The 22,445-nt window shown below is 35.0% G+C and overlaps 1 protein-coding gene across 2 annotated transcripts in view; it reads right to left on the bottom strand.

The window, feature by feature from the left end:
- Positions 1–22,445, bottom strand: part of FSTL5 (follistatin-like 5) — a 302,213-nt gene that overhangs the window by 187,203 nt on the left and 92,565 nt on the right. For both annotated transcript variants that reach the window (XM_014945551.1, XM_014945541.1), the window contains exon 4: positions 19,029–19,277. In XM_014945551.1, coding sequence (XP_014801037.1) covers positions 19,029–19,277 — 249 coding nt within the window. The remainder of the gene's footprint in view (positions 1–19,028; positions 19,278–22,445) is intronic.

Below are 22,445 nucleotides of genomic sequence, written 5' to 3'. Positions count from 1 at the left end.
TCATAACAGTATAGGATGTATTTCAAAGTTGACACAGAATGTCAGCAGAGAAAATTGAAAATAGTTCAATTGATAGGTTTCTACCTTTAAGAGATTTCTTTTCTATTAAGAAAGGAAATGGTGCTATTGCCTGTAAATGGAGTTAAAATGCTATTAAATACCTGTACTTTGAAATACATCCCAAAGCTATTTGATGTCTCTTCCTGCATCTTATTAGCAGTCAAGAAAATTCAGATTGCCAAAACATTTAGAAATGCTGCCCAGAGCGGAGCAATTTTTATTGTCAGCAGAGATGATAATCAAGTAGCAGGGAACTTTTTTTCCATAGGCAAGTCTGAACTGGTCATTTAGTGTTCCAGCTGATAAAAAAGTTCCCTGCAGAGATTCAAAATAGATGGAAACTCAATCTCAGCAGCAGAAAGAAAAACTAGCAAGGTTCCTTTAAATCAATCCTTCCTTTCGATTTAAGTCAGTGTGTAACAAATGGCTATCTACTTAAAAGTAGTAGTATAACATGGCAACCTCTGGACACTGAGACACCATCAAAAAGTGGAAGGTAAGAGAAGAGGCAGAAAGAATGAGACAATTTTCATTCCTTCCGTAAGAACTTCTGAGATTTTTCTTCTTGTTTATCTCTTATCAGTCGTGTATAAACTACAATTTTCTTTCTCTCTTTAACTACTCTAAACATTTTATTACTATTACTCCAATTGGGGCTTGTTGCTGTTGTATTAAAGCTAAAATTAATTGGTTTGGGGTGTCTTTGGGGTGTTATTTTTTGTTGGGTGTTTTTTGTTTTTGTTTTGGTGGTTTTGGGTGGTTTTTGTTTGTTTGTTTTGAAGTTCTCTATAACAAGTTGTCATTTCCTTATGATATTTGTGTCTCTCATCTCTTTATTAGGTCCAAGTGACTGAGAGAGCATACGTCCATTAAATGCTAGCTAATTGCTCTCACTTTCTTCATAGTTGCCATTCTGAATTTTAATTTTTTGTTCCTCACCAAAAAAAAGTTATGCACAATTGACAAAGGTAAATTGTCCTACTCTGCAGTCACAATACCACAGCCAAGGTGTCTCTGTAAACATATTCATATATATGTGTGTAAATTTAGTATTATATATTAGTTTGTATATACACACATACATGCAATATATAAAAACAATAACCTATGTGGGCTAATTTGCCTTACAAACTAAGAATGTTCCTCATCAGGCTGTTATATACACTGGCAAAGAAATTGGCTAGCTAACCTGGGCTTCAGCAGCTACTGCAGTATAAAGAGCAATTCAGAATAAAACCTTAGAATTTACACAACACACACACCAAAATGAGTCCACTGTTGAATTCCCAGTGCATTACAGGTACTTCTACAGCTACAGAGACTCTGATGGAGATGAGAAAGAAAAGTTCATCCTTAGGAAAAACCTTGACCAAGGTCACTTCAAGAAAGGCCAAGAAGAACCTGAATACTAAGAACAGGACACTGAAGCTACAGTAATTTGTCTCAACTGTCACACCTGCCATGTAAAAAAGTGAAATAACTCACTGATGCAGTTTTCAAAATGCAGAACAAAGTAGAACAATAAAATTCCTAGACTCAGTGAAGTATTTCTGCAAGATTTTATTCCCTAAAGGATAAAGGAAGATGGTGGTATCACACAATGGAAGTTCATTCTCTTCAGGACAGAAAATAAATCCCTTCAAGTCATTCAGGGAGAAAAATTCTTCAACTTCGGACAGCCTGACAGGGAAGAAAACCCACAAAATATTCCAGCAGACTTGATTTTTTTCTGGACTGAGACCTATGAAGTCTGTCTATAGGAAATAGCATTCCTTAGGAAATCTCTTCTGTACTCTGTTCAATCACAAACTATTGTTAGCTCTACCCAATCCTTAAAAGACCTACACACTCTGCTGAACATCCCTATTCCTCAATTACCAATAAGCATATGAATTCAAAGGGAAGAACACAATTCACTTCTCTGGCAATTGTAACAGAGCCTACATTTAAGAGGCCTGAGCCAATAATCCCAGAGTAACAATTTAGGAGTATATGAAATGCGCATACACGAAAAATTTGAAGTTAGGAATGTGCTAATTTGAACTTCAAAACACAGTGATGTGTTGAAACAAGAACACCAAAGAATGTATAGCCTCCTCTCATCATTCAGAAATACTTCGGAGAGCACAACTCACTCTGAGATCTCTAATAGTCTAGGAAAGACATTTGGTCAACAAGTTAAGAGAACCTTCTCCATTCCTTAAATCAGGAAATTTGTGAGAAATGCAGAGAATTGCTATTCGATAGATGTACAGTCTTTCAGGTGCACACAGATAACTCTTTTTTTCCAACAGCTCAAATCAGCAGAGAAACTGCTGCTCAAAGCCACCTATGGGTTTTCCACTGTTCCTGTGAAAAGATGTATTAAAAAAAAAAAAAAAATGCAATCAGGAAGCAGCTGCCCATTTTCAGCACTCAGAAAGCAAAATTCATTAGCTCAATTTCATATATTAATGAAAATAACAATCATAGCCTTTGAATACCTGTGCTGCTGTAAGAGCTCTGATTCTAGGATGCTTTTTAATCTAGTAATTTGGTAATCGGTTAAACCACCTTTAAACTCGTACCAGTGGTTCATTCTGGGCTACTTTCTGCCATGACTGAGTACTGCTGATCTCATGTGTACAACAGACTTGAGAGAACAAGGGCAGTACCTGCCAGCCAATTCACAGACTGGAGCAGCCAACATTTTTATGCCAAGGAAAAAGAGTGAAATGCCTGTAGCATCCATTTTTTAGAATTTGTCTTGTCGGGAATTCCAGCCTGGCAGTTTCTTTGGTTTGAGGGGCTGAAGGGATTGGGTTCTTTTGTTTGCTTTGGTATGGAGTTATTTTGTTTGGTTGGTTGATTGGGTTTTGTTTTCTGGCTTTTTTAAAGACTGTGACTCTACTCTTATTTCCAATTTAGTATCTCAGTTTCTCAGTCTTTTGGCAGTTTTGCGCTTTGAATACTGGAAAAAAAAAAAAATTCTTGCAAATCATGAGGAACATAAGAAAAAGGAATATCACACACTACAACACTCCCAGTGATGAAGCAACATAGCAAGTACTGCAAAGTAAGAAGTAAAATAGCAAGTTCAAGTTAGAAGAGAAAATCCAAGCTATTCCTTCTACATTCTTCCAACAGAAACTTGTTTCTAACTTTACAAAAAACAACTCCTTTTTTGATTGGTCAAAATTGTGGCTGCACTATATCACCTGCATAATAACAGTCCTTGTTTAGTGAAAAGATGGGTCTCAGCACTAAATATTTAACTTTTATTTGGAACTTTTTTGTGAACCATGTTCTCTTTCCTTTTTTATGGACCTTCTCATAAACGAACACTGTAAATAAATTTAAGCTGATGCCATTTCTGGAGAGTTACAAGGCTATATTATACATGTTGTATGGATTGATCACCGTGGCTTTGCAGTATTGCACCTGTTCAGCTCTACACAACGAAAAGCTTTGTCCATCTCTTTTCTGCCCATATTACAATTTTAAAAAATAATTGTGTTTAAAATTAAAATTTTTCAATGCGACCATGAAAGAATTTTCAGTGAACACTCCTGTCAATTTTTATTTGCACAAGTAATTACCATAAATTTTGCATTCAGCTTCTTGTGAAGTGACCCTCCTCCTCCACTAGTCCAATAAAAAAATAAAAAGGGTTACATATTAAAATGAAAGTATTTAACCTTTACTTGTAATATTATGTACACCTTCTCTTACAAGAGACAGAGAATTAAGATCCTTTATTCTTTGATTTCTCCTCTGGCTTTTAGAAATAACAATACCCCATTCAGCCTTCTGCACTGAAAGAGCCAAGTTCTTAAATTATGCATTATAAAATAGCATTTAAATACTACAAATATTGAACGATTCCTCAGGTGAACTCTGCATAAATTTTCTGTGCTATCAAATTATCATATCAGAATCCCACTCTCTTTGTCAAAATAGGAATAAAGCACTGTCTGAACAAAAACAAGCACAAAATTAGAAATTTATCTGTGCCACCATTCACTTTTCAGTTCAAAAATTCCTTTCACTTTCAGGTCCAGAATGTCTGGTAAAACATTCGTATAGGACTCGGGAAAATACTCTTAGTAGATGTAGATTGAAAAATGCGTCTACAAGGTATCTTATAGTCCCAATCCTTTGATCATCTAAATAACCACATTGTTATAGGAAACAGCACTTTTTAGTCAAGGTAACCCGATTTTCATGTTCCAGAAACAAGTATGCAAAATGGACATCATAGACTGAGCCCATCTGCAGATCTTTCTTGGTATGAAACAGTAATGTTAAGATGCACATCCACGTCTCATGAGGCTTCAAAGCGTCTTTGCCACCACCACCAATAATATTTGCAAATAGAGGAAAATAACTGACAAAATGAGGCAATGATCTGATTTTCTTTTTTTAAACACTTTTTGAGGGGAGGTGAGAATTTTTTTTTAACTGGTACCAAAGTTATATATGTATGTATAGGTTGATGTTAAGCAGCTATCAAGGCAACTCTAATGGCTATACATACTGTGCACAGACATATGCTCATTTATCTATGAATTACAAAAATGAGTAAAGGTTGTAATCTGTTGTTACTAGGTAATTCAGCTGAGCTTCTACTAACCCAACATTTAACCAATTAATGTTTTTCAATTTAGACTTCCCTCTGCCTAGGAACAGGACTATACACCATTGGAAATCCACAGACAAGAAGAGATTAATAGAAATACATTATATTTTTTTTACTTATTTCCAGAGTTATTTGCTAGTCTAATACAGACAGAATTAAGCAAAGGGCTACAGCATTTCACTGAGAGACTATGCCTATGTCTAGAACAGTGGAGCAAGGAGCTCTTCCTTGCTTCTGGGTCTAGACTTACATTTCAGGCAAATCCTGAGAACATTTCAGGACAACATGCAAGTTGGCTAACTTGTGTCCTTTTCCCTAATCCTTACTTTCTGTGGAACACGTTAAGTAAGGAAGAAATCAGAATGTGGCTCTTGCATCACTAGGGATGAAGAACCTAGGGCATACCTACAGGAAAAGCCTCAGCTCAGCATGCAGGCACTCTATGGTACATATCTTATGACCCTTTTTGTCAGCTCTCTGCTACACATTGCCAACGAGCTACCTAAAACTGACCTTCCTATGCGAAAAAATATTTTGAAGATTGAGCATTCATTTTTGTTATTTCCAACATATCTGGAAATGGTCCTAATATGGATCCTAACATGTCACTTGAACAGCAATGCAGCAAGATATTAGCCAGCTTTATGAAAAACCTAAGCTACAGCATCTTTTTGCCAATTTGGAACTTTGCCATGTTTCTCATCATCTTTAAAGTTAGTGCTCGAACCACAAGGCCTGTGATCAACTAATCAAAATCTCTGGAGTGTCTCTCCCTTACTTCTATTCTTTGCTGTTAGTCTGTACCTTTCATTTGAATACTAAAATTAGCAAACAAGACAAGTGGGCAGCTCATGACTTAACCATGGCCTGAGATAGTGATCTAAAACCAGACTTCAGAGCACCACCTGATTACATTTTTGCATTTTGTATAAGAACTAATATCACATTATTGGTAAAACCAGCATGGTTTAGAAAAAGCAACATTTGGTATTTTTTTTTTTTTTTTTTTTTTAAGGTTTATCCATTTCAAACTTTTAACCCAGTATTTCCTCCTATGGACTCTCTTATTCTTCAAGTGACTAACTTCAATGAACCAAATCTTCATTAGACTCAGTAGGAAGGTTTGAATCAGGACCTGAGTTCACACAGATGATAGTGCCAGAGAAACCTCCATGCCAAGTAGGAGTTTTGCCCCACACTAATCCTTACCACTTAGGTTTTTTTGTATACAAAAATCTGAGACACATAATTTCTAATTTCTTTTTAAAATACTTAACTTTAAAATATTGTAAGGATTAAAGAAAGCATTAGCATTCTTATATAGACCATAAATAACATCCTCAAGTATCTAATATATACTGATCTCCTATGATCAGCATTATTAGACATTTTAAAATATTCTAGCAGGTTTTTTTTTCCTACAATGTTTATTACAAAAGTATGTTTTTCCAACCACCGTAACTAAAATTTCTGCTTTAAAACTTCATCATATGGTAAAAAAGATGGATATATTCCCAGTGTGGCCATTCACCATCTGCTTAAGCAAATACACTTAAAGATGCTTCTACAATTGTGATAAAATGACAGCAAATCTAAGAGCACACAGAGCTCATATTCTAAAATGATGATCGTACAACTATAGTTTGCATCACCAGGGACCAATAAAAGTCTTTATGTTCCATTCGAATGGCAAGGACCTATATCAAAGAGAAGCTGGAATAGAAAAATAACAAAGAAACAATTGATTCAGTAGTTAAATTTAGGAGCACTAATGAAACAACTTCTAGATTGTAAGTAGTATTTAACACCAAAGATATTTTTCTCACTTTACAATTTTTTTACTGATATACAAGACTTGCCATTTTACTAAACTTCAGGAGTGGGGTAGTTGTTCCTCAACTAATCATAAGCACAATTAAATTTCATATTCTTAACAACAGTTGAGTCTTAACAGAGTTAAGAGTCTCTGTGTATTTACATTGTTTTTCTTTTAATTATCAAAGTGATGACTGGGAAATACTAAATTCATAGTTTCCTCCCTGAACAGCAAAAGATCCTGACAAACAAACACTGAATAAGAAATGAAAACTTTCAATTTTATTAGTCAGTAACACTTTTTCTATCCTATACAACTAACATTAATAGATACATATGAAATCCATATTAAAACATTGCTAATAGCAATGCTTTAATTGAAGCAAAACTTCGATACACTGCATGTTTACCAGAAGTCTCAGTAATAACCCTATAGAAAATAGAGCTAAGAATTCTGCTGCTTTAAGGCCAACATCAGCAGTTTTCTTTGGCAAAAACACTTTTCCTTCTAAAGATTCAGCAGTCTTGGTCTCTAAATGGTGGAAAGAAAAAAGAATTTCCACCATCTGTTTCAGCCCTAAGGGAGACAAACTTTCCTGGCAGTATACAGTTCAGGATTTAATTGCACCCAAAGCCAATACAAGTGTATGCAAAAAATATAAAACACCATTCTTAGCAAGTGGAAGTTTTGTATAATTTTACTTCATCTTATTTCTTTGGGTTATACTTTAACCTATTTTTGCTGTAATCTGTTTTCCTTTATTTCTGTTATTTGCTTTCAACAATTTTAAATTAAATCCGTTATCATTCCAGAAAAAGAGAAAACTAAAGGATCTAATTAGATTTCATTGTCTAATTTATCAAATTTCTTTTACTCTATACTTAAGTATCAAAAAAAGTACATTTGGTAAGGCCAATGACAGTAGAAACATTTTCTAATTTCAAATAACATTTTTTTAAACAATCTAGTTTCTTCATGAAAAGTAAAACTTTGAATTATCTTAATTTTATAAATATTAACATATTTTTTAATATCAGAAGCAAAACTATAATTTAAGTGACAGCAAAAGGGAGAAGTTTAGAGTCAAACAAAGAGAGAACTAGATTACACTAGGGAAAAATTAACTATTTTGAATTCCCAAAATTAATCTTCAAAAATCAGATTTCAACTTTCCGTTCTCTCTCAGGACAAAGTCTGTCCCATAATTTGATAATATGCTCTCTTTTAGTTGAGATTTACCTTAAAAGGAGTATTGTATGACATCAACAATATCATAACAAATAAACAAACTGCTGTCATTGGATCACTCCATTTATTATACATCTCTGCCAACATTCAAATTATTGTCTTTTGCTTGCAATGCATTCTGGTACATTACTATAAATGAATACCTAGGTTTTTTTAAAACTAAGGTAATATATTTAGTACATAGAAACTGTCAAGCCCTGGCAATATACAGAATATATACACTATGATGTTCATCAAAATTGTGCTACTGTAGTTATAGTTAGCTTGTTTACTTGACTATGACACAATTAACAGAGTATACCACTCAAGTCATCTTCTGTTAGAAACTGCTTGTAGCTAATTATTTTCTGATCACTTCTCACACTTAACTATACCATAATTTTGTAAATTAAAATAATAATAATAATCTGATAGCTGTCATTACAAGCATGCATGGAGGTGAAAGAAAGTCATCTTTGTACCACAATGTGTTCTACTCACAAGATACGATGAAGCAAAGGAAAAAAAACTGGAATTTATCTAGGTAGTGATCTACTAAGAATTTGAATTGGAACTGTCCAGCTGTAACACATTATTACTTACAGTCTGCATTTTCTAAAAGATTCCAAGAAGTATGAAAAAACATACAATATTTAGAGAAATGTATAGAATTTTGCCTAAACTAAGTACTGCCAACTATCTAGATTAAGTTACTTTGAATCATAATCCCATTTCTCTGGTTCCACTAAGGCACTACACATTAAATACAAGCAAAAAACCCTGAAAAGACAATGCTACTTTCTTAGTTTTTGTTTACTGAATGCACAAGTATTTCTACCATCCTATGTTAAGGGAGAGTAACTGGCAAACCACAAAAAAAAGCTTTTATTTTACAGGTTTTATCTGCTGTAGATTCACTTTCCCAATCAATTACTAGCTAGAGGAGTCAGAAATGGAAATTTAGGATCAGTTTTTCATGCCTACTACTCTCCAGCATTTGTAAAAGAAGCTATTGCTTTTTTCAGTTGGTATACCATATACTAGCCAACTACAGTTACAAATACATACAATGCACATACATTCCTTGTATATGCATTCAATTGCTAATAATTTTTAAAGGCCAACAATATGTTCCATCAGACAAGTTTCCCACAAGACCTAATGATAATTCTGACATGACTATAATTAAAACTCTAAAAAGTTTGCATTAAACAAACCAATGTGTATTAGTGCAATGCTTTGTTGTTATTCTAAACTGAAAAAACCCCTCACTTAAATGTCTGCCTAAAGACAAGACTTCCTCTGTTTATTATAACTTTACAACAAAACAGTTTAAATTTAGTTTGCTTTATTGTGTAACAATTTTCACTGAGCCACAGTACCCCATTTGATATTTAAAAATAACCCAATTTGATAAAAATAATAGAAAAATTATAACTGGCAGCAAAAAGCTTTAAGTTTGGAGCACGTGCAGTCATTGTGGGGCTACATCATGGACTACCATTGCCTATTGTGAGCTGCAGGAAGTGGTGAGGAGTCTGCTTAGCATCAGGGAGACTGAGAAAAAGATAGATGGCTGCGTCCAAGTGCAGTCTGGAGTGGACCCACAGCCAAAAAACCAAAATCTCCTCCATGGCACGCACAGAAGGGAGAGGGGCCAGTAACACAGAAAAATGGGAGCTTGCAACAGCAAGGACCAGCAGGAGGAAAAGACTTCCCCTCCAAAGCCTGAGGTACCCTTGCAGAACTGCTTCTCTCTGCAGAGTGAAGAGGAAAGACCAGGCACATGAGGGGAGATGCTGGAGCTGAGTAAGGCAGCTCAATCTGCTCCCCGCATAACAACCAGTCCAACTAATAAAAAGCAACGGTGATAGCAGTAGGTGACTCTCTTCTGAAAGGTACGGAGGCACCCATTTGCCGACATGATACACTCTCTAGAGAGCTGTACTGCTTACTGGGAGCTCATATCACGGATGTCACCAAAAGACTACCAAGCTTCACACAGTCCACTGACTATTATTCACTGCTGTTGTTTCACGTGAGCACCAATGATACTGCCAGAAGCAGTCTAAGAAGTATCAAGGATTACAGAACCCTGGGAGCAGCGGTAAAGGACTCTGCAGCACAGGTAGTTTTTTTCCATCAATCCTCCTGGTCAAAGGGAAGGGGTTTGCCCTTTGTCACAAGGGCACTTTGTTGGCTCACACCTTTAACTTCTCATCATATCAGGCCTATGCTACAGGGTCCCTCTCCCATCATGGTCCCTTGTACGGAAGGAATGATAAAAAACAGCTGCACATTGTCTACTTGTAGAAAATAACACTTAGAAATAACTACTATTGCACTGTTGAACCAAATGGAAATTAAACCATAAACTTGTACTTTATGCAGTATTTCTTATAGTAGAAGGTGAATGAGGCACTTCATTCAACACATAAAACACAATGTCTAAGAATAACAATTCAGACCAAGAATGAACAATACACATACTTCTAATGAAAAAGATTTCAAGGTTTTTTTTTAGTAGGAAATATTGTCCAGGTTTACCTATTTGGAAGAACTATTGTACTATATTTAGCAAATACATAGGAGTTGTAAACATTTGTGAAACTGCTCATGCAAACATAGTATTTCTGTTTCAAGCCAAAAAAAAAAATCTCTCTCAAACTGTTTTCTTTTTTCTCCCCTTAAGCACTCTTTCCTATTTACTCAGGGAAGGAGGAGGGAAAAATCCCACCAAAGCCAAAAACAGTAAATGTAGTTTCACTCAAATTCCTGAAGTTCATACAGCCTTTAACTAAAGCATATTATCACAAATATAGGCAGTGAGCTGCCATCTACACTAAGGAAATAGACAATCTGGGTAATCATATCTACATTTAAAATGCTGCTTGACTGATTCAGTGATTCGACTTTAGAATGCAGCTTTGAGTATAAATGCAGCTTCTTTGAATAGATTCAACATCATTACTAGAAGCAGAAAAAGTTTTAAAATTCAAATTATTCTACCAGTGAAAATCTGTGATATCCACAGGCCCATTTCTTTGCATGGTAACAAACAGCAGTGATGTCCCTACAAGCAATTTTAAACTTCATTAAGTCATGTACGGAGAGTAACTAGAGAATACTAATTCCTCATCACTATATAAATGCAGAATACATAATAGGTTAGAGCTTATTAACATATTTATTCCAGTGTTGAAAGAATTAATACACAAAGATTGGGACTGCTTTAGCTACTGAAAATAAGAGATGTCTTTAGCCAGTCAATAAAAAAAAAACAATCCTGTATTGGGGCTTGTCACTGCCCCATCCTACATTTCAGAAGTAGGAATTTAATTCAAAGGAATGAAAAAGATAATAGAATTCTAGGCTTTATTTGCACAGTGGCTAAATATCACCAATAGTAATTAATGCAAGGTACGTTGAATATTTAGTTTTTACATTAAGCATGTCATATGCATGTTCTCACAAATATCTTGCACTCAACTTCACTCTGCAGGTTCAGTAGCAAATATTATATACATAAGCCTTGCATCTCTGCTAGTTAGGGCAATTAAAGACAAATGTGGGAAGTTTAAGAGAGATGTTTGTGACAAATCTTACACAGCTGCTTGAGGAAAAACAATGGCAGACTTCCAAATCTCATGAGCAGGACAAAGACTAGACAAATAGTGCTCCAAATTAGGTCATGGTGTCAAAGGAAAATAAAAAGAATCAGTTTACCCTTGGTTAGAACATCACTTTCCAACAACAAAATGCTGAAGGAAGAATAATATATACCTGCCACTACCACAGAGTAGTAAACCACTGTTGTGTATGTGCAACTACTAATGTTATATATGTTAAAAACATATATAATCCCTGCATGAAGCCATATTTAAGAAACTAATCTTAAATCCTAAGTGCTGCACTACAGTGAGCATATGTAGATCGTGGACTGAATTCCTAATACAAATTGAATAATTTCTATGCTCTATCAAAAAGGTTTAAAGATCAAGCTGAATATTTCTTATTTCTTAGTCTTCTGCTAGAGTTCTGAAAGATTTTTCATATTTCTTTTCATGATCCAGTTTATGTTTAATATTTATCTGGGATGATAGTTAAAGCTTGACAGTTCATCAGCAGCAACCTTAAGGGTGTATGCTATCTGCAGGAATTCATGTTTTCAGAAAGAGTATAATAATGATGTTTTTGAGAGCTTCAACAGAGAAGCCAGAGAAAAAAGCAAAGACATCATAGAAACAAGTTCTGTTGCAGTGAAAGCACTGCAGTAAAATGTTATTCAGATTAACATATCCTAAATTTCTTTTGAAAGACTGGCTAGTGATTAAATAATAAGTGTTCAAGATTTATATTTAAGACCGTATGAAATATTTCCTGAAGTGAAATTGATAAGACAGAGACTTATATGATTACTTTTGAAGTATATGAACATCAAATCAGATGAAATAAATGTCAGTGCTGCTAAATGAATGAGGCAATATTTTAGGAACCAGCCTAAGACCACACTCACCTGGGGCACAAATCACACATCAAAAAAAAAAAAAAAAAAAAAAAAAAAAAAAAAAAGAAAAGATTTTTCCTTTTTTTCCTTCTTTGAATTAATCCTGTTGCAGCAGTCACTGGAGATACTAAACCAGTGCTCTAGATCTTTCCTGTGAGCTACTGTTAGGATTTAATTCACTTCAACTTAGTTCCCTCATTCTTCTTTCAAAATAAAAAGCCTATAGTCTTTCCACTAGTATCTATAAAGTCTATTTGTGAAATCCTACATTGCTTTTACTCATGAGATCCACTATGTAGAAAACAAACACCAAAGCTTGTTTTTAAACTGTTCCTGCTACCTTATTTTATAATTTTCAGTTCTTTTATTGGAATACAAGCTAGTCTACTCATATCCATCCTCAGCACACTCTGATGATTTTGTAAGCCTCCTTCACGTCCCTTACATGTCATTTAGTACTTTTGGTCATGACTCAGTCATTCCTGTTGGCATCTGAACTTTTTCCAGTTTGCTAATACCGCTTTTGAATTTGTTCACAGTCAGCTTTTATCCCCGCTGCCCTGAACAACTTAGGATCAGCAACAAACTTTCTTAGCTAAGCTTCTACTTTCAGGAACAGACTGAAAAGCAAACATTACAGCAGTCCTCAAAAATCTTGCCATTTTAGTAATATTTAGTAAGAAGTCTGAAGCTCACAGGCAGTTTAACATATTAAAAGATTCATCAGTTAAAAAATGAGATAAAAATGGAGAATAAAGTAAAATATTGTTAACATCATAAGGATGCTACAGAAGTTACTTCTAAGTAAAAAGCTTATAGATGAAGTAACCTTTATTCCAGAAATATTCTATAGAAGTCATAGCACATAGGAGTGTTACTTTCCTGAGGATTTCTAGTAAATTACAGTTTGTCAGAATGATTGAGTGTGTCATTTTGTTTAGAAACAGATTTAGTGTAAAATGTACAAGAAGCTCAAGGGTGTAAAGAAAACAAAAGATGAAGTTTGTTATGGGCAAATTTTTAGTGTCTTATTTTGATTTACTGACTTAGATTTAGGAAAATGAAGCAATTGAAATTAACACAAAAATGAAAACATAACCAAATGTTATGTCATTATTTGACATCCAGTGTGGGGCATTCACCACCCAGTATGTTGTCCAACAGAACTTTTTAGAAGCTGAAGAATAACGCCTCTAGACTTCTGAATTCAGCCCAAAACCACTCATTTCACAGTGCCACTTCACAGAACAAAGATTGTAGTGGAGGCACCAAGTAAAGCAATTCTAGTCCATTTGAATCACTGTCCTCTGGGGCTTATTAAAACTATGGCTAGTGACAGCCAGGAAAGCGTTATACAACAGTATCAAGCACAGCATAAACCAGATGGTCAGATTTGTTTTGTCGCACAAAACACTAAGCTGCTCTGAAACACTAAGTGCATGGCTTGAGAACAGCCAGGACATTGGAAGCAGAGAGCATGCAGAGACCACCAAGGCAAAGAACTATGCAGTCAGTAAGCCAACAAAAGCAGTAGTAAATCAGAACGGCATCAGCAGATCAGACTTCCAAACTCACACTGTCAATAGCAGATCTAATGAATACTCAAAGATTTGAACTTTGATTTTTGTCATTAGTATTTCCTTTATTTCATCATTCATGTTTCCTCTTATTCCCACCACTGAACACACTGTCCTGGCACTCAACCATCTGTCTTTTCTCCTTGATATACTCGCTCCTTCACTCCATTATTTCCTGTCTTTTGCTTTCCCTTTTCTCTTACCTTCCTCTATATTCTGTTCAGGAATTAAAAACTAATAAAGCCACAAATATGATAACCACGAAGACTAAGTACACTAGCAGCCGGGCAGTTGCTCACTTCTCCATTCCTTCCTCTTTTCTTTTTCTTCCTGAAGAGTTATTTTACATTTTTAGAATACTCTTAAATACTTTAAAACATTTGTAGTCAGTTAAGGCCTGAGAGCACCTCTGAAAGTAACTGTGGAACTTGCATTCACTAACATCCAGTCAGAGGACACTGACCTGCACAGGTTGGAAATAAAGGTATTTTCTGTACCTGTTGAGTCCTCTAATATCCCTTTCCTCATGGAAAAGCTAAAAGTAATTAGCTTCTTTGCAGAATGCAAAGTTTGTGCAGAAGTCTTATGAGGAACGTCTGAGGGAGCTGGGATTGTTTAGCCTGGAGAAAAGAAGGCTGAGGGGAGACCTTATCACTCTCTGAAGTGTAACTACCTGAAAGGAGGTTGTACTGAGGTGGGGGTTGGTCTCTTCTCCCAAATAATAGGAGATAGGACAAGAAGAAACTGCCTCAAGTTGCACCAGGGGAGGTTTAGATTGGATATCAGGAAAAATTTTTACACTGAAAGAGTTTTCAAGCATTGTAACAGGCTGTCCAGGGAAGTGATGGAATCGTTATCCTTGGAGGTACTTAAAAGGTGGGTAGATGTAGTGCTTAGTGATATGGTTTGGTGATGTTTTTTGTCAGTGTTAGATTGATGGTTGGACTTAATGATCTGACAGGTCCCTTCCAACCTAGGCAATTCTATGATTCAAAGGGTCACAGTCAACATCTAACTAAGCCACTACGAAAAATCATCCAGTATCCAATGCAAGACATCATGACATGCCAATAAGAAATTGTTGGAAAAATTACAACAAAAGTGGAGGAAAATTAATTTCTAATTTAGGATAGCCATTATCTTGATCCATGTCAAAAATGTACAGTTTGCATAACAGCCTCAATCATCAGGGAAAGATAAAGAGATACTTAAAACTTCCTACTTCAGTTACTGTTTTATGCCTATGTTCAGCACATATTTGGGAAAGTGTATGATTTAATTTAGCATGAGGCAAAAAAGATAGTAAATGACAATGAAAAAGGATGTAGCCCAATGAATCTGGGCATGCCCATGACAGACACAGGAATGGGAAGAACAGTCCATATACTCTATTAACTGTTCCAAGTTTACCTGCGTGACCTGTCAGCCTACAAAGGGACAAAACCAAACCAAACCAAAAAAAAAAAAAAAAGAAAAAAGAAGAAAAATGTAGCTAACAGATTTAGTGATAAATAACCTACATAAAAGGCAGGCAAGGAACAAGAATCTGAAGTTTTAGTTTAGAAAACCAGCATATCAGGAGAGTACAGCATTGACATAGGTAGCTCTCATTATCTCAAAGCACATTTATCAAATGTTTCAGACATAGCTCTTTGTGAAGGATTTGATGCTTTTTGTCTATGTTTTTTCATGCACTTCTTAGGTAAGACACACATTTCTCAGTGATGTTAATGAAATTTCAACATATAAACCAAAGACCTCTCTTTAATTTAGCAAAACTCCACTGGTCATGTAATTGCTTAAAACACCAATTTTCAAACTGTTAAGTAGAACTCATGATCAACTATAAATCATTTGGTTACAGGTTGTATTATTCAAATAGTTATAGCTACTTAGCTGCTATTGTAATGTTAAACAGGCATATAGAACATTTGCTTATAAAATTTAGTTCTCCACACACAATGCTAAAGTGTTTTCTGGTAAGCTTACTTATTTAAATAAGGTGTATTTCTCAGCTTCTCTGATCTTAAGCTCAATACCTAATCTGTCTAAAACTTAAAATTTATCCATGAAGAAATATTTCCCCTCAAGAAAAAAAAAATTAAAAACGCCCCTCAGCCTACTATGAGGATTTTAAACCTAAAAAAAACCAAAACCATGACCTTGTTAGAGATAAATGTAAAGCTTATAATAGATAAAATTTACAAAAAATAAAGGAAAAAAAAAATAAATCAATAAAATGACCAAGTACACAGTTGTTTGGTGTGAAAAATCAGCTGATTAACAACAAACCAGAAAGCAAAACTATTTAATGGCAATCATCATATATATAGAGGCATTGTTGTCTGTGACTGCTATATCATATAACGGCATCTTGTGGGCGTACTGAATCTCTTTCCCCTCCTGCTCCCCCAATTAATATTAGCCTTTATTAAAGAATTCTGTGAAAGACTAAATAAAATGCTCAGAATATTTGTTTTCTGAATGTAAGATCTGTTTTTAATGTTTCTGGTTTTGGAAGCAGCTCGCTGAATTGAGATCATTGTGCTAGAGAATGCTAACTAAATTAATGAGGACACGTGGCAGTGCCCTTCTGATACCATTGATGGAGATGGGGTTCACCTTCTCAGTCCAGGAGTCCCACCGTTGAGAGTTTTTTCCTACTAGCGTTTTAATATTTTTGACATGATAACTGGCAGGACTTCAGCCCTACTGAAGGCAATCTACTAGTGGCTAGCTCAAGGTGTTTTATAAAAGGAAGGAATTGCATAAAGTTCGTTTGAAGTCTTCTGGCTCGTTTACCAAATAGATATAGTGAAAGATGGAGTACATATTCAAAGGTCATCAATGGCAAAAATGTTTTAGCTTCATTGTGCTGTACTACAACAATGAATGAGTTGAAATTAACAAGGTAGAAATTGAGATTGGCAAGATCTATTTATACCAAACAAAATAAGGGAAAAGTAACTGTTCCCAGTCTCACCCGTTTAACACCACTGAAGTCTCATAAAATGAGAGACAGGAAAGAAAATGAAATATTTTACACTATTTGTAGGCCTCTAGTTATAATGCCCAAATTACAAGATTTGAGTATCTTGATAAATAAGTTTTCAGAAAGCAACTCACAGCAAGTCACTTGGATATCCTAGTCCTTTTCTGAAGATTGTCACCGACTAAAGGAGAAACCTACTTTTGCAATACAACATCTAAATTAGGTGTCTGAAGTTGAACACCATTCAGATATTCCCTTGTCCACTACAATAGATATGAAACTAATGTGGTAAATTTAAAACATAAAAATGAGCTAAGAAAACTTTAGACAGCATCTGGATGATATTTCTAGCTAAAGTACTGTCTTGCTTTCCATTTAAGCAAATACAGCTCACTACATTTCCCCCGCCCTCAGAAAAAGAAATACTAATTTTTCAAAAACACAGTCTGAATTTATTTGTATTGTAGATAGAACACTGAAGAACTGAAATTAGCACCATAAATTTAAGAACTTTAGCGTTTGTTACTGCCATTTATTCTATCAGAGTACTGTATCATCAAAAAGTTTTTTAAAAAGAAATTGTGACTCTTCAGGCACGAGACAGAAGCATTCATGTTTTGTTGTTATTGCACAACCCATTCCTTGCAAGCCCCATATGCTAGTCCTAAAAAACAAATTTTAGTTTTCCACTACCTCAGAACACATGCTACCTAAATTTTCTATATTGTGATGATATATCAATTTTATACAGTGTCCACATTTATCCTGAACAAAGTTAAACCTTCACTATTACAAGTGTATTTCCCATTGCAAGATTTCCATACAAACCCCCTTTAGTCTATGAACCCCTGTCCCTTAACATGTTTTGATGAAGTTGCTGAGCTTAATGTCTGTTGAAGCAGGCAAAGGAGGAAAGGCACCTCACACTGACAGTCACCCCTTTTTCTCAACAAGAAACAACTATAAAGCCTAGTTCTGCAAGCACTGTATTTTTTTCTTTAATTAAGTTATTGAGAAAAGATAATTTTCTTTTTGTTCCCCCCACCCTCCCAGCATTCAACTATTCTACTACAAAACCCTTCATAATAAAAAAGATATTGGTATTTGTGCATGATCTGGGATGTATGAGTTTGGTTAAAAAAGCCCAACTCTTCATTTAAAGGACAATTATTCAACCATAAATGTAGTGAAAAATTCAACTTTGAAAATTTTAAAATTGATTTCATTTGAACAAACTTATACTAGAATGCAATCTTGAAAATTCAGATCAGGATTTAAGTGAAATATTTCAATTTAAAAAAGAATGTTCCCTACAAAAGTGAATTTCATTTAATGGAAATATTTCAGACTTCTTTCTTTGATGACAGTAGTTATTAGTTGCTATTTGTGAGAATGCAACTATATGCACAATTTATAACAATGTTAACAAAAAAATTAGACAATCTTTAAAGAGAATATGAATTAATTCAACCCCTAAGGAGACTCATAAGAAATGGCCTTATTTAAATTCCTCCCCCCCCAGCAAAAGCCATCTGCCAGTTTTAACCTGTAAAAACATGCTGCAGGTCTGTCAAAGTACTCATAAACATGCTTAATCAATGTCTGTATTGGCAGAGTTCCAGAAACCTGAAAGGTGGGCTCAAATTACATAAAACAGAGCAAGTTGCAATTGTTGAAATCTTCAGTATAATATGCTTAACATAAGATACATCTCTCAGCATTCAGAAGATTAAAAAGCAGCTAAACTTGCATACTTTGGTCAAACTCTTCACTATCCAAATTCAAAGCAACCAAGATCCATTTAGTGATGAACAAGCTGCTGGTCTATCTACTTCAACACCAAATACGAGCACAGGTCCTGCAACCCCTCTGAAATCCTAAATTCTGATTTTCCCGTAACAGAGATTAATATCCTTTGGGCTTTGGGAATGTAAGTACATTCAGATGAATGAGGTCAACAGCCACATTTCTAAGACAAGCTGATGTGGATTAGTTTCCAAGAGACAACCAGTTTATTCAGGTTAAAAAGGGGTGATTGCTCAGAGCACTAAGCACAAATACAAAGAAAAAAATAATCCATAAGATATCTCTGGAGTGCAATCCTTACTGTATTAACTTTTTGACTCATTTATTCACTGTACACTTGGTGCAGCCTCTATAGAGCTTTAACTGAGCTGCTTGAAAAGACATACCTGATCGCAATATTCTAGATACTGTTCAGCTGTGCTTACCTTTGAAGAAGCAATCTTCGTTGTGTACAATGGTGACCTTTTGTTTTTTCAGACAGGCAGCTCTGTGCACTTCGCAATGGTTTTCATAGAATTCTCCATCAGAACCACACACGGGCTTGTAATGTGGCTTGCAGTGCTCCATGCATAGACACTCAGCTTGGCCAGTCTCCCCATTCACAACGCAGTGTCTACCCAGGCCACAGTACTTGTTTTCACATGATCCAAAATGGCCATCTTGACCCATATACCCTAATTAAAAAAAAAATAATAATATTAATTACCTTTTGTTTAATTGCATCCAAGATACAAAAATGATTGTATTATGTAAATGAATATGAGGATATGTCCTTTGTTATACCCTTGATTAATGATTAATGTAGGTAAATCTGAAATGAAACAAACTTCATCTCGTTAACATGACTAGGTATACTTTCAGTCATTGTCGTGTGTTTGATTAAATATAATTAAGAGCAACATCTAGTAACAATACAAGATTTACTCTTTGTTTAAAAAAAATTTAAAATCATGTATTTTTAAATGTATATTGAAGTTCACCACCTTAAGATAGCTATACTATTGCATGTAATAGAACACTGCATTCTCTAGAATTTAGAACACAGAATATCTCAAGTTGGAAGGGAACCATCAAGTCAACTCTGTACTTCTCGCAGGACTACCTAAAAGTAAGCCATATGACTAAGAGTGTCATCCAGATGCCCCTTGAACTCTGACAGGCAGATAAAATATACATTCACACCTTGAGACTGATGTGCAGAAATAACAAGAGCCGGGGCAAAGCTCTTAATCAACATGGAGAAGAAAAAAAATCACCTCTGTGCTGGCAAGACAATGGCATTTCAGGGAACAGATGGAAGAGGAGGACTGATACATCAAGTGAATGGTGGCTCGAAGGTGTCAAGTAAGTCTCTAGTGATATTTCAATGAGACAAATGGTATTTGGATAACGAACAGAGTTTTAAGAGGGCTGCAGCAGAGCTAAAGGAGTTTCTGTTGGCCACAACTCCCACTTCCTTCTGCTCCTAGAATGGAAATGGATTGTCTATATTAGGCTACCAAATTCATCTGTCTGCTTTCTATCCTATCTGTGCTTCCGCCACCGTGTAAAATAAGTACTATGGTCAGTTTCTCAGTTTCTATCCTGGCTGTCATGGAACTAACTATGCAGTCACTGCTTGGCAAGGGAAAGTGTACAACAAGAAAAAGCCACAGAATTGTTAATTGCAATCACCAAATCCTCAAGTATGTAGGTGTTCCAATACCATAATTGCGTCCTAAAATAAGTATAAAAATGTCTCCAAATGCAGGAATAGACACTGCCTTTCACAGTTACTACCTTTTATTCTCTTGCTGTACACTCCTAATCTCCAGAACAAACAAGAACTTGATCCCCAAATACTATATATGCCTAGTATTACAATTTCTTGCAATACTTTCTTCATCCCCTCAGTCTAGCTGAATGATACTTGGCTGCTCCATAAAGAAATAGTATGCACAAACAAATAGCAACACATAATTTGGTAGTATTAGATTGATTTTCTGAAGTGAAGAGCTAACATATCAATGTCATAGTTTGATACACATTGCTTCTAACCACTGAGAATTTTTCACTTCAGTGGCAGAAGCAAATTCTTACCACTTTCTTCTTAAGCCTAGAGGTGTATTAGACCTAAGACAACAGTGCTTTGATTCTTTGCTTTCTCATACAGCACAAACGTTCTACAGACAAGAGTACTACAGAAAGCATGCAACTGTTAAATTTGGCTCTAATAGGACCAATGTTTTTGCTGTATTATTTTATGACAATTTCAGCACAAAGTTGAGAAGATTACATACTTACCTTAGATGATGTACATCTGATATAAATACACTACATGAATTTTTATATATGTGGATAAAACACTGCAGACTGGGCTGATGGTGGGTTTGACTGCTCATGCACAAAACTGACTTGAAATGGGCAAACCCAATTCAACATTAAAAATTTCCCCTAAGTTTTTGAAAATATTACTTCTTATGCAAACGTATCACCTCTATATACAAGCAATGGATATTAATTAACAAATTAACGTAAATCCAATTTCCTTCTACTACTGCTAACCTGCAATGTCCTAGAGTACTTTACAGCACAGGTCACGTACACACATTACAGAATTATAGGACTTCTTTGAAGTGATAGAACTGTTGCAGTTTGAGGCCAGAGTCCATAAATTGTTATTATTTGTGCTTTCTGAATTGGAAGATAAAGATCTCAATCTGGCAACAGATCTGAAATGCTGAGAGGTGTGTGGTTACTCAACAATGCACTGAGCTGTATATTGCTCTGAAAGTAGAAACCAATTTAAAACTTCACTTGGGACTTCATTTTAGTACTATAATTGAATCTGATGCCTGAATGCAAAACAGCTACTTTCAGATGAGGGAGAATGATTTGCATAATATATATTGATATTTATAATATTGTTATAAGTCAGTGTATACCAATCATGTACATCAGTAAACAAGCAAGGGGTTTGCCCTAATGAAAAACTATATTACTTTGTTATGAAATATTTTATAAATGTCTCCATTTTACACCATTAACTACCCCAAACCAATACATATATTTGCATACATCACTGCACACACAACTCTTTTTATTGAAGCTGATTGTAAAATTCCCACTGACCTCAACAATGGCAAGATTCTTTCTTCTGCCATAGTCTTTGCTTTAAGTTCAGCTATTTTTAATTCTTTCAGCATATTTAACAAGCACTGTTCTCTGCTATTTTTAACTTAGGAACTTGCAGATCTAAAGTATTTGATGAAAAAAAGCAGCTATGCAGCATTTCAAGTGTTTCATAGTCCATATTTAAGAAAAAAGCAGTTTAAATGTTTATTTCTAAAAAGTCCACCAACTAGTGGTTACCAAATTACTCATATCAAAAAAATAAATAAAATCCAGGCAATTTCAAACAAGGTGACAAAATGTTCACAAACATAACTTTGACACAAACTTGGACTAAACGTGCATCCAATTCTGAAAATGTAAATAAACCAATACTAAATAGCTACTGGGAGATAAAAATAAATGGGTTAAGACATAAGTAAAATATTTTTTAAATATGCTAGTGACACAGAAATCTAGAAATTTTAAGACTACCAACAGAAAACAAGGTTATATGTAATGGCATAGATTTGATCTTCATCAGTTAACTCTAAATACTAACTTTATTGTGGAGGAACAAATCAAATTAGCAAATGGTACAGAGCACATGCAGTTGCCTTGGATTTTTTTATTTCACCTGAGGAAGCACTAAAGCATTAAGAGCTGCAACTGAATAATAATGAAACAACTGCAAAGAGGTATTTTAAGTACTACTGAGAGAAGTTTTTCCATAGATACTCGTGTTCCCTCTT

This window comes from Calidris pugnax, unplaced genomic scaffold (genome assembly GCF_001431845.1).
Source record: "Calidris pugnax isolate Ruff unplaced genomic scaffold, ASM143184v1 scaffold15, whole genome shotgun sequence".
Classification (NCBI taxonomy): domain Eukaryota; kingdom Metazoa; phylum Chordata; class Aves; order Charadriiformes; family Scolopacidae; genus Calidris; species Calidris pugnax.
The sequence above is the reverse complement of the archived record's forward strand: the minus strand, read 5'-3'. Positions and strand labels throughout refer to the sequence as shown.